Source organism: Prunus persica, chromosome G4 (genome assembly GCF_000346465.2).
Source record: "Prunus persica cultivar Lovell chromosome G4, Prunus_persica_NCBIv2, whole genome shotgun sequence".
Lineage (NCBI taxonomy): Eukaryota > Viridiplantae > Streptophyta > Magnoliopsida > Rosales > Rosaceae > Prunus > Prunus persica.
In genome coordinates, this window is record NC_034012.1 from 24,023,404 (window position 1) to 24,036,807 (window position 13,404).

The 13,404-nt window shown below is 35.8% G+C and overlaps 1 protein-coding gene across 3 annotated transcripts; it reads left to right on the forward strand.

The window, feature by feature from the left end:
- On the forward strand, positions 1,002-7,672 carry LOC18779719 (filament-like plant protein). Of its 3 annotated transcripts, none has more exons than XM_007214565.2 (5): positions 1,002-1,270; positions 2,067-2,292; positions 3,083-3,263; positions 3,806-5,160; positions 7,107-7,672. In XM_007214565.2, the coding sequence occupies exons 2-5, from the start codon at positions 2,182-2,184 to the stop codon at positions 7,320-7,322; spliced, it is 1,863 nt and encodes a 620-aa protein (XP_007214627.1). In that variant the 5' UTR covers positions 1,002-1,270; positions 2,067-2,181; the 3' UTR covers positions 7,323-7,672. The 3 variants fall into 3 exon arrangements, with proteins under 3 accessions (XP_007214627.1, XP_020418347.1, XP_020418348.1); XM_020562758.1 differs by lacking the exon at positions 1,002-1,270 and adding an exon at positions 1,280-1,411; XM_020562759.1 differs by lacking the exon at positions 1,002-1,270 and adding an exon at positions 1,680-1,698.

The following is a 13,404-nucleotide window of genomic DNA, read 5'->3' on the forward strand; positions in this document are numbered from 1 at the left end:
AAATAGAATTCCTATCTCCTTTGCAAGTATTTCGTATCACCAACGTTTTAGTCAAAGAACACGATTTAATGAGGGTCTTCTTTACCATGACTGATGTAGAAAACAAAAGATTATGTATTTAATGTTATGGAGCATGGCTTACAGTGATTGTGATTGATGGGTAATGGGTGAATGACTTTTGTGGAGATTATATATCTCTTTTTTTGATAGTATGAAGATTATGTATTTAATCGTATGAAGATTATGCATGTTATTATTATTTGATTGTTTACTAGTTACGTATGTGAAAGATACAGAGAGCTTCCATTGAGGGATCCCTCAAATAAGCTTATTTGAGGGACACCTCTTGTAGGGCCCACTCCAGATTGTATTTCACTAATCCAAACCATCTATTTTGTAGATACTCATTCAAAGATCATCTCTACAAAAAATCACTTGAATCCGATATCATTTGATCATTCAATTGAGTTCTTGAAATTTTAGTACTTTCTTGAAGCACCGTGTTCATTGATTTTGTAGGACACAATTAGATATCAAAACTGTTTCCGATTTGTCTAATTTTTTGTAAGGATGATCTATGAATGAAGACCTAAAAAATAGATTGTTTGGATCGTTGAAAAAAAATTTATAGGGTATCCTAAAGGGCATCCCTCAAATAAAATTATTTGAGGGATCCCTCAATGGAAGGGGACTGGTGAAAGATATATATATTTATTAAAGTTTATTTTTTTTCATTTGAAATTGGCTTTGAACAAAAATGTTATTAACATTATCATTGAACTGGGCTCTTTTTGTTAATCATAATTAGTTTGGTCTCCTTAGCCAACCATTATTAATATATAGACATTAGTTATATTCACATAAACCCTCCCTATAGACACTAAAATACAAAATCCAATGGGCTATAATTTCTACCCAATGTTTCTTAGATCTAGCAACGACCAAGATACAATAGTAACAATTAATCAAAGCTCCCTAATAATTACCATTAATTAGCAATTAATCAGGAATGAATGATGGCGGTGAAATCGCGCATCCATGGGCGACGGGAATGGCGCTACCTCCATTTGACAGTCAAGAGAGAAGACAAAGCAGAGCTGACGATGACGATGGAAAAAGCAAGTTTGGTCCTTTTCACGTTCACAGTCTCATGGACCTACTTACTTCTACGACTACGACAATTTCCCCCTACTTTGAACAATGTGTGTGAAAGAAAGCTCTCCGTCAATCCCCAAATATATTCCGAAATGCCGCATATCTCTGCCTGCAGGTTGTTTCTCCAACTTACCATTCAGCTCATTTTTTTACCACTTGAATCCCTATTTTAGTTAGATTAGAAATCCTTCCTTGTAATCTCAATTCTCATGGCCTGTCTGTCCTGGCTCAGTCTTTGTATGCATGGAGTCAATAGGTATCTTATCTGATTGATTGAATTCATTCTTTCAGTTCAGGGGGTGTTTTCTCCAAATTTATTATTTAGTCTTCATGGGTCTCTCAATTTTCATATATTTTGAAATGGGTATCAGCAATTTCTTACTTTTGTGTGATAATTTGAAGTGGGTCTTCGCTATTTCTTCGTTTGGCTAGATATTGTGAAATGGGTACCTATCCATTTCACACCCACGGTGGTCCCTCTCTCTCTCTCTCTCTCTCTCTCTCTCTCATGTAAACTAGTATGGCGTAAAATTGAGGACTTGGGTAGGTGCTCAGCAAGCTATGTGTTCTAGTTGTGCGTTTGAAGTTATTTACCAAGAAACATTAGTCTTCAAAATAGGGTCTCAACGATTCTCCATTCTAATGATACATTTGGAAACTATTCAGTTTTATATTATTACCTTTCTTTTTTTAATACAGAGTCTTTGGTTTGTTGGTTGAGATTAGATCGGACTAGAAGTGAGTTCTAAGCAAAGCTGAGATTCAATTACCAGATATTGGTCCGGCAGTTTAGCTTCATCTTTATGGCTTACTTTGGATTTTCTTTTGCATGGTTTAGAAGCTCATAATTTCCCATACAAACCAAAGATACAACTGGGTTTTAAATTATGATTGATTTGAACCTTTCCCAGATTTGGACACTCAGATATCACTTAAGTTTCAAGCACAAGGGTCTCAAGGTGGTGTGGTGCTCTGTAATGATGCATTGATGATTTCTACTGAGATGCTGCGTTGCTGAAATTCAAGATGGACAGGCGGAGTCGGCTATGGCGAAGGAAGTCATCGGAGAAGAGTCCCGGCGAGACTGAGAGTTCAGGATCGATGTCTTCTCATTCTGAAAGATTTTCTGATGATCAGGTAGATGGCGTTGACATTGTTCTGATAAAATTCAATATTTTGCCTTTTGATAATTGGATTAACCAGTTCTATGATATTTTGAAAATTCTGTAATTGTGATTAGTTGGTCGATACTTAATCATCATTGCTGCTTTCCATTGCATAAAACCATGTCCCCCCCCCCCCAAACCCCCCACACAAAAACACACACACATATATAGTGCTGGTTTCGTCGCTTTGATTATACAATTACATGTACAATTTCAATAGAAAGAATACTCTTTATCTTAGTAAATTTTGCTATTTTGCATGTAGCTACTTCTCATTACAAAAAATCCCACCTTTGTGTTCTGCCATTTTTAGATGATCCACTACATGACAAAGACAATGACAAGTTACGTTCTTAGTTAACGTGTTTGGAATACTAGTATTCCTTGTCAATCTATGAGGATACGTAATAGCCCTCCTGCTCTTTTATTATGTCACATTCTGAAGGAATTCTCCATATATAACCTATATACATTGAGCTTTCTAATTTTAATTTGAGAAACATGGAAACCGTCTGATACCTATTTATGTCCATGTTTTATGATGGCTAAAAAACAAGGCTATTTTTCTTAAATTTAGTGGTAAACTGCCTTTATCAGACTCTCTAAACCAAGGTGAAAAGAGCAAGGGAATGATCAACAATTAAAAACTTTCATATGTTTTTGAGTGCCAGCTGAATATTTGTTTTTCAGGTGCATGCATATTTGTCTGTTTAAGTGATGTGGTTGACTAAATTCTAATTTTTCTTTCTTTTATGTCTAAGGCAAATCCAACTCATACCACTCTATTGCCAGAAGTCACTTCTAAAGCTCCACGCAATGAAGAAGAAGATAATGAAAGTGTCGAGACTTTGACAGAGAAATTATCAGCCGCCCTTCTTAATAGTAGTGCCAAAGATGACTTGGTAAAGCAGCATGCTAAAGTTGCAGAAGAAGCTGTCTCAGGTTTGAAATTTTCTGGCTTTCATTTTGTTCCCTCGCATTTAACTTTACTTTGAAAAAGGAAACTAAGGATGGAAATTCCAACATAGATATCCTAAATAAGAGAAAACATGTAGACAAAATAAATAGATGCAAAACTGTTTATCAACTGCAAGTTCTTCCTCTTTTTGGGCACATTTTATTATGAATGGTATCTTTTTTGTCTAAACCCTTTCATGAATGGTATTTAAAGACGTTATATCCCTTTTATATTATACTCATGATTAATCTGCCATGAGTTGATTATGATGAAACAATTTTCATTTTCGAAGACCAAGAGTTTCAAGAAAGTCATTCTTAATGTTTCAAGGGGAGGTTCACTCATCTTATCTTTCTTCAAGTATTTCTAGAATGGGTGCCCTGAGTATATAGAAATGGAAAATATTGGGTGTTGCTGAGCTGTTCCGTTTTAGGGTCAATGGTATGTCATAATTATTTTTACCTTTTATTACATTTCCTTATTCTGAAAGGGAATTAGTTGTTTCTCTTTGCCATTCAAATGTTAGGCTGGGAGAAGGCCGAAAATGAAGTGTTGGGTTTAAAACAGCAACTTGAGGCTGCAAATCAGAAAAACTCAGCTCTTGAAGACCGAGTTGGTCATCTTGATGGAGCACTAAAGGAATGCGTGAGGCAGATTCGACAGGCGAGAGAAGAGCAAGACCAGAATACCCGAGAAGTTGTTGCCATAAAAACTCGTGAATGGGAATCCTCAAAGTCCGTGCTTCAGAGTCAACTTGTTGATCTCCAAGCACAACTTCAGACTGCTAATACTGAAGCTGCTGCCTCAATTGATTTTGATTTGAGCTCAAAGCTTGAGGCTACTGAAAAAGAGAACTCTGCTCTTCAACTTAAGCTTCTTTCTCGAGTGAAGGAGCTAGAAGTCAGGACTATTGAGAGGGATTTAAGCGCACAAGCTGCAGAAACAGCCAGTAAGCAATATTTAGAGAGCATAAAGAGGGTGTCCAAGCTTGAAGCTGAGTGCCGTAGGCTAAAAGCCTTGACTTGTAAAACATTGCCTGCTAATGATCACAAACTGTTTTCTACTTCCTCAGTATACATAGAATCTTTTACAGATAGCCCGTCAGATAGTGGGGAGAGGGTACTGGCAATTGATCCAGATCCACATAAAGTGAGTGGCTTGTATCCAATTCAATATGATCCAAGCCAGTCAGATTCACGGGCATCTGCTCAAATCACAGAACATGGTCAGTTTAAGAATGAGAAGGATTTTGGAAAAAACCTTATGGTCCCTTCAGTAGAAATCAATCTCATGGATGATTTTCTTGAAATGGAACGGCTTGCTGCATTGTCAGATACAGAAAATGACAGCTGTCATCTTGAGTTGGGAATTGGATATCAACCTCACACTGAAGAAAACCCTTTAAAAACTGAATTTGAAACCATGATTCAAAGGGCCACAGAACTTGAGAGGAAGTTAGAGAAGATGGCAGCAGAAAAAGTGGAACTTGAGATGACTCTGAGTGAGTGTCAAAAGCAGCTTGAGACATCACAAAGTCAACTAGTGGAGGCTGATATGAAGTTGGAAGACCTTAAAAGAGAGTTAGCTCTTGCAAATGACTCAGTGTATGCTGCAGATGAGGAAGTAAAGACTTATCAAACAATGAGAGTAGTGGCAGAGTCGCAACTAAGAGCTGTTCAAACTGAATTCAACTCCTTGCTTTTAAAAGTTGGTTCACTAGAAGAAGAGGTTTGGAAGGAGCGAAATTTGTCAGCAGAAAATGTGGCCAAATGCCTGAAACTGGAGAATGAACTATTTAGTATGAAACATGAAGCTGAGTGCCAGCGTGAGGTTGAGCTCCAGCGGTTGGCCAGTACTAATGGTGAATTGAAGATAAAGCAGGTTAGTTTTCTTGGACACGCTAAAACTTGGTGACTATCTTATTTTAGATATGCTAAAGAAACTAATATCTAGTACAAAAACCAATTTTCAGTTAATAGTAACTATAAATGTCGGAGTTGAAGGAAAATTCAAAACAATGTAGCGAAAATGAGAATGCTAGATCGATGGTAGGATTGGGTAGAAGAGAAATCTGGAAGTCTATATATTGGATATACAATGGGACGTGCTAGGGATAGTATAAGAAGAGTTAGGCTTTAGTGGTATTTGGATAATATACAAATGTATACCATTAGAAGTACTTTAATCAAACTAAGACTGGTAGTACAGGGCCATGAATAACATGGGAAGAAGTAATATGAAACGATCTGAAAAAAATAGATCTGATAGGAGATCCTGCATATAATTGAAAAGAATGAAAGATGAGAGTTCAAATGGTTTGACACAGTATGATGGGGATTATGGAAAGGATGATGATGAAATGAACCCAAAGGTTCATGGTGCTAAACACCATATAAATCTGCTCCTTCCTCATAATTATCCTCTGACAATATGTTTGCATACAAAATTACTGTGGGTTACGTCATCACAGTACGCCCAGATGGAGTGACTCTTCTTGTGGCCCGAATAAGTACAGGATGGTTGAAAGATCTCGAGTTGGATATAGCACAAACCCATGACTGGACAAAGCCAGTCAAGGCAAGTGTCCTCTAAGGTTGCAGACAAGCAGCTGAAGCACAACCTATGTTAGGATCTTTTGGTAGAGACGCCACTCTCAATGACATATGTGTTGTGATTAAATGGATTGGTCCCAAAGTTTAACTGCTTGGAACAGGTTGGACAACACATGACAAGGGTACCTCCAACTGATCCTAATACCTGCACAGGACTCATTAAGGCCAATGAAGACACCTAGGTCACTTCTGTTTACCCTTTGTGGGACATAAAAAGTTGAGAGTATTTAGGATCCCCGACACAGCCATCTTTTTCCCCGTGGCGGCATATGATGATCAAATCAATTCCATGTAAGGAAATAATGCCCAGTAGAGTGAAATGAGCTGTGATATTAGCATGATTAGATACGTATTCCCTCATTTTCTTTGCAAGAGGCAAAAGTCATACTGGACCCAAGATTTGATTACTACTAAAATATGACCTCTGTTTAAGCGGAAAAAAACCCAGGAGATTGGAGTGAGCCACAATATTAACATTACCAGATACTTATCCCCTCAAGGACTTTTGGTCATCAAGAGGCAAGGATCACAGTGGATCCAGGTTTTGTTTATGACAAAAATATGTCCTATCATCTTGGGTTGCCTCTTAAACCCCAGATACAGAATCGAACCCGTACATGCAAAGGAAACCAAATATATGTAAAGCCTTTTTTGCAATTAACTATGAATCTTGTGGGCACGGTCATCTAAGTATGACCATACTTGCAAGCCTCTGGATATTTTCACTTTAAATTAATATATTCCCAAAATAGTCCATATTACGCTTTATCTTAATTTATGCAATAAGCAAACTGATGTTTATGGTGAAACAAATTCTCTTTGTCCTCCTGTAAGTTAGTTGGTTTGAGTTGAGACTTCAAACTTTGTCACAAAGGTGAAAAAGAAGGAAAGGCCTTTTAATCTTAGTAATTCTTAGATACTTTCTTGATTAAAGTTCATGCTGAACATGAAAATGTACTTCTACTACCTAACTTTTAATTAAACAAGGAATTTTTCAAATGATACTTGTGTACAGATTTTGGAAGTATAAAAGCCAATTCTTTTTTTGTGAATTATGTAAGTAATGTGAGGTCCATAACAAGTCTTTGGTTGACTTGCATCTAATGACACGACAAGCTATGTGCAATTCTGAAATAAGAAATGAAAGATTATGATGTTACATCTATCTATTATTCTTCATATATGCGGATTTTGACGTGTGCTTGTCTGTGGCAGGAGAAAGAACTAGCATTGGCTGCGAATAGATTTGCGGAGTGCCAGAAAACAATTGCATCTCTTGGCCAACAGTTGAAGTCACTTACAACTCTGGAGGACATCCTGGTGGACTCTGAGAGCCCACCAGAGCTCATTGAAGAAGGAATGCAGTGCCACGTAAATAGTGCGGAACCACATAATTTACACCCAAACCTGAATACTGCAAGGGTAATATAAATTTTGAAAGCAGCAGATAATTGACGAAATCCTTAAGTTTGGTGATGGCGGATTGTCCTCTGTTACTGTTATCAGCAAAAAGGGCTTAATGGATTTGGAGAACTTTTTGCCAGAGGTAAGAGCGGGACACAATATGAAAAATAATTAAAAAATTATAATAAGAAAATTTGGAAGGGAAAAAAATATAGTTTCAAGTTTTCATTGTAGAGCTAGAGCAGGTATATTTTTTTGGTGCTGTAGATTCAATGCCCGTGAATCAACAGTTTGTATTTACATACGTGGACGTAGTGGCAATGTTGAAAGAAGGTATAGTAATATACATAAGATTTAAAGTACTTTCAACCACTTCATTGCTTTGAGTCTCTTTCTCTAGTCACACAAGCACTTAACATTATAAGAAGAAAAGCAATTCTTTATGAAAGTAAAATCACCCTCCAAGGATCAACGCAAATCCAAATGTATCTCTTCTAGCCTCAGTTTACTGCAAATTTCATACTGCATGGAAATATACTCACAAGCAGCAACAAAAGCATAATTGCACGGCTTCGCGAAACTTTCGGAATGCGTAGCTGTTGTTAAACAAATTTTAAAATTAACTGAGTACACTCTATGATCTAAGTACACCTTAATATATAAATCAAAATGTAAAATTAACTAAGTATACCCTATTTGACTACCAAAAATATTCATGATACACCCTAATATACTCTATCACACAACACCAAATCCATTCGAGAGCTGGCTGTTGAACACTATCAGTCCACCAAGCTCACCTTGCTGCCAAACTTACTGCTTAACCCACCAAAGCCGCCGTCCAAACTTCAAATTATGTAATTGATTTTTGATTCTCTCTTAAGTGTTGTCAAATATTAGACTCAATTTTACCTTGATTGTTTTTAATTATTAAACAAAGAAAGGAAAACTATGATTCTTATTTATAGCCCAATCATAAAGCGAAAAGTATATTTCTCTTGCATCTACAGCATTTCAGTTTGTTTTCTCATTTTCTGGAAAGATTTGAGATGTCCTGCTTGCTTCTGGTCATTGATGGAAATCAGTTGGGTAACATCTTTGCACATGTGCTTGTCTGTAATGCATTTGTTCATTTGTAGTTTTAAAACTGTTCTTATGTGTATGCAACATATACGTGCTGAGGAAATGGTTTTGTCTCTGATCTAATTTAGTTGACCAAACTTGTTGCCTCCAAGAAATGATATTAAATGGATACGGAGAGGATGAAATCATGCTTCAACTTGCCTAACTGCTTGATTATAATGAAGATGGTAGTTTATTCTCATTCTCATGCATTAGTTTTACTGAGATTCATGAGGTTTTCGATCCAACTGTGTCCTACTTAATATATGACTCTTAAGTGAGGCCCGTTATTAGCAATTGTGAGATGAATCAATAATTGCTATGTAGGAAATCATTTTGGGTTTTCGAGTTCACCTGTCAAAATGGATAATGACAGTAGTGATTGCCAAGAGGGCAATGAGGCTAAGAACATGCGTTCAGCCCGCTGTTTTCACAAAACACGGAATCTGTTTTTCGAAAACAGATTCATATCCATGTACAAATATTGAAAACGATACATCGACGTTTTCAGCGTCTTCTGAAAACACAAAAAAGGCTGCTATTCTTTATTTTTTCTTTGAACTTTTAAGTTGTAACTTCTCTCTCTGCGCCTTACCCATATATCTTGGACGTTGGTTCTCAGTCTCCTCACAACAACCGACTGTTCATTTCTCTTGCAAGAACTACAATTGAAGGATAACCCACAGCGACCATGAAGAGAGAGCAGCTATTCTAAGTCTTGCTTCTATTGTAATCTCCATAACATATATGTCCTTTAAGATCGGTGATTTTCTTAAAGGGATATTGCATCAGGTGTCTTGTCATTACACTCCCCAAAAAAATGGGTTAGTGGAACTAAAAAATAGGCATATAATTGAGACTTCTGTTACCTTGATGACTGCAGCAGCTTTACCTCTTAAGTATTGGTCACATGTCTGTCTGCATGCTAGTTTTTTGATCAATCGAATGCCTTCTAGGACTTTGGGATTTCGTTCACCTTATCAAAAATTGTTTCAAAAACCACTTGAGTTACAGTCCCTACGGGTTTTTGGGTCTGCTGTGTTTCCATATCTTAGACCTTATAATGATAACAAATTGCAGCCTAGGACTTGTCAATGCATCTTTCTTGGATATGCTAATGGTTATAAAGGAGTTATATGCTATAGCAGAGATTCATGGAGATTATTTTTGTCTAGGCATGTTGTTCATGATGAGATTGTGTTTCCTTTTAAGCTGATGCACTCAACCCATACCTCAAGTTCTTCTCCAGTGCCTAGTTCTCCTTTGCTTCTTCCAGTAGTTTTACCTATAGCCCCTGCCCTAACCACAGATTCTACTAATATCCCACCTTAGTCATCTCTACCACCATCCTTACATACATCTCTGCAGGATTCTACTTCATCTACTACTCCTCCTTGCCGTTCCATTATGTTGCCTGTCCTTACAGATGCACAATTACAAGTGATACTCCCTATGAGCTCTTCTTCTCCTCCTGATAACGGTCATCTACATCAAGCTTCTCACTCTACTTCTGTAACCTGTCAATCAGATTTGGTTCAGAGTGTTCATCCTATGACAACTAGACTCAAGGATGGTACAGTATCCAAAAAATATTACCCTAATGTTGCTCATTACACAGAGTCCATCGATCACTTCTTTGGTGTTACTTATATCGCTCATATTACAGATACCCAGTGAGCCTTCTCATTTTAGATTGGCTGCTTCTCAACCTCACTAGCAACAAGCTATGAAAGAGGAATTTGATGCTCTTATAGTTCAAGGCACTTGGGTTTTAGTGCCTCCTCCACCAAACATAAATATCATTGGTAGTAAGTGGATTTACAAAGTCATGAAAAATCCAGATGGGTCTGTGTCTAGATATAAAGTACGGTTGGTTGCTCAGGGTTTATAAAGTCATGAAAAATCCAGATGGGTCTGTGTCCAGCTAATATTATATTAAATCAATAGAGAAAATCAATAAAGAAATCCAGAACCTTTTAGTTTCTTCTTCATTTCCTCTGTTCTTACTTGCCTGGTTATCAGGGTGTACTAAGTTAATTTTAGAGTTCATTTAGTAATACTCTTTTTTTCCGAGTCAATTATGTAATTTATGGCCTTGTTACAAGAAGCTATTTATTAGGCCTCTCATTCCGGTCTTAACTCAATTCTTCCAATCATGCAATTAGTGACCAATTAATTAAAAGCATTAAGAATGGTAACAAGCACTCAACATGCATAGATAAATAGAACTAACAATATGAAAGAATTTAAGCATTCATAGCTAGGCTACATCAAAGCCCTAGTAAAAATAAATTAGTTAATGAAAGACTTATGGAGAAACATGATGATTGATGAAGACATGAAAGGCGCCGAATGCTCCAAGTAGAAGGCCAAGGTTGCACTAGCTCTCCTCTTCTTCTCCTTAGGATGTGTCGGCTATGGGTAAGAGTGTCGAGGAATTGGATGATGTTAGGATTGAGAGATCTTAGGGTGGGCTTATAACTAAACATTACTTTAAAAAGGTCCCGAAAAACTGTCCTAAAACAAAACAAAATCCTAAACAATTAAGGAAACAAACTAAGACAAAATCCTTCTTTGACTGAGAAACACATCAGCCAACTTGGACACACATTATGGGTTTGTTCCACTTCTGAGAAAAAAAAAAAAGAAGAAGAAGGGAATTATAGCTTTATCTCTTAGCTTTCCAGATATATATCGCACACCACTAGGAAAAATCGAGAAAGTCTTCAACTCTTCAATCTTCCACAGCAGTGTAGTTTTGATGGGGTTTCAACTTAGGCTGACTTGCAATTCTGGAGCATTGGCCTATTAGAAAATTATGAAATTTGACACAATGATCTTCAATGTCTTAACTTTCTTCTCCAATTTTCCTTGCGCTAAAATTATTCTAAAAAGTTGATGTTCCGTCAAAAACCTTCTACGAAAGCAAAAAAGTTGATTGGCAAAAAATCTCAGCTCCTCTTCTTGTGCTTTTCGGCATCTTTTCAATTAATCTCCAATCTTCATTTTCTTGTTGTTTTGAGCTCAATTTCTCATATTTTCACAAATCCTTCACAATTCTCACAAAATATAATAAAACAAACAATTTAATCTAAGAATAACAACTAGTAAATAGGTAAAAGATGCACAAAATGTATATAAAATATAAGCTTATCAATGACACTTGATCAATTCATCAAAATACAATCTATCTACCCACGACAAAAAATAAATCTAATGTATTTGCTGAACAAGACTATATGTTCTCTTGATAGAACTCAAATGTAAAACCATAAATGGAGAGCATAAAGCTTTGTTGAGCAAAACATGAGTTTTTAGGACAAAAATGAGTTATATTTTGATAAAAATATCCATTTAAAGTTCGTCATGTGATTACACGTTACCAAATCTAACAAAAGTTATGTTGGAATGCGACATCATATACCAAAATTATGCATAGACCAAAATATAAAGGACCACACTAATTGATTAGCCGACTCATTCTGCTTCATGTGCCTTTATTTTGGTGTAACCCCATTATGTCAATTGGTTCTAAAAAAAACATTTAATTTGGCTGAAGAAATTTTTTTTATTTGGCAAATGCTAGGAGAAGGAGAGAGGAAACTCACACACATGGGTACCATGAGGACTTGAAACCAGAACCTCTTAGGAGCACATCAAAGGCCAACTAACACACCATTGGTCCTCGTGAACTAAACATGATAAATAACTTTAATATTTTTGAAATGTTACAATATTAATAACTGAATTGAAATAATTTAATTTAATTTTTTAAATATGTATTGCTTACATGTAACCAACAAATTGGGCATCCATTCGTGCTATGTCAATCAAATTAACAGATATTTAATTGAGTTGATGGAATAGAGTAACGCGAAACAAGGAAAAACGACGTGGGGCAAATTGAGTCACTTGAGATTGTAAAGGGGAAAGTGAAATTTGAGTGGAAGTACAAAGGGCAAACATTAATTAAGCCTTGTTAGTTAGGTAATGGTTTCTTAAGGCCTCATTTGGTAGCATCATTTAACATTTTAGTTTTGCATTATTTTTAAGAAACAAATTAATAACTCTTTTAGTTTTCAAATGAAATAAGGAAAAATAAAAACTGAAAATTGTTTGGTGTCTGTTTCTCATTTCATTTCATTTTATTTTACCTTTTGCTTTTCCATTATAAGCAAATATAATAAAATTATCTTATAAATGATATATTCAAATTAGAAATTACTTGCAAAGTGACCTTTTAAAAAAATGATATTACCTCATGTTGAACCGAATCTCAAGAGGCACATCAACAAAGTTAGGAGGATGAACAATTTGCATTTCAAGCAAAGAAACTTCGTTTAAAACATGATTAATGTGACCCTAAATTAACTTGACTAATAGATTAACTTAAATTAAACTAAACTCACAAGACTACAAATACATAAGAAAGTTATTGCTTACATTATCCACAATACCTTAATTAGTTAAAGCAGATTTTATACTTGAAAATAATTTTAAAAAAACATAAATTTATAAAATGAAAATTTAGATGCCCGCTCAAGTTGCGTTTGCTGATCAATGGCATTAGCAACAAGATGCGTTGTTAGGACCACACACCAAAAAAAATAAAAAATAAATAAAAAAAGTTAGGGACCACATACATTTAAGTGTTTGAGTTTAACGAGGAGTATCAAGATTCTGGTTTGAGTTTGGGAATTTGAGGTTGGAGTTCTAAATTCTCAAATTGATTTTTTTTATTTATATACAAGCGATAACCTAACTAAATTAATTTAATCTTAGGGCTAGTTTGGCATTGCTGTGCTGTGAAAATAATCGCTATCAAATTTGCTGTGAGAGAAATCAGCTGTGAGAAAAAGCATTGGCGTTAGATAAAATTTTTGTTAAAAGTATTATTGGTATTGATTTTACGCATAATCAAAAAATGATTGCCGCATAATCATTAAACCCAGCGTCTCTTTGAAACTGATTCATGCATAATAAAAAA

Excerpts from the sequence above, each read along its gene's own strand:
- LOC18779719 (XM_007214565.2), top strand. The coding sequence starts at position 2,182 with ATGGACAGGCGGAGTCGGCTATGGCGAAGGAAGTCATCGGAGAAGAGT. Across the intron at positions 3,264-3,805 it reads TGCAGAAGAAGCTGTCTCAG|GCTGGGAGAAGGCCGAAAAT; the intron begins GTTTGAAATTTT and ends TTCAAATGTTAG. Across the intron at positions 5,161-7,106 it reads GTGAATTGAAGATAAAGCAG|GAGAAAGAACTAGCATTGGC; the intron begins GTTAGTTTTCTT and ends TGTCTGTGGCAG.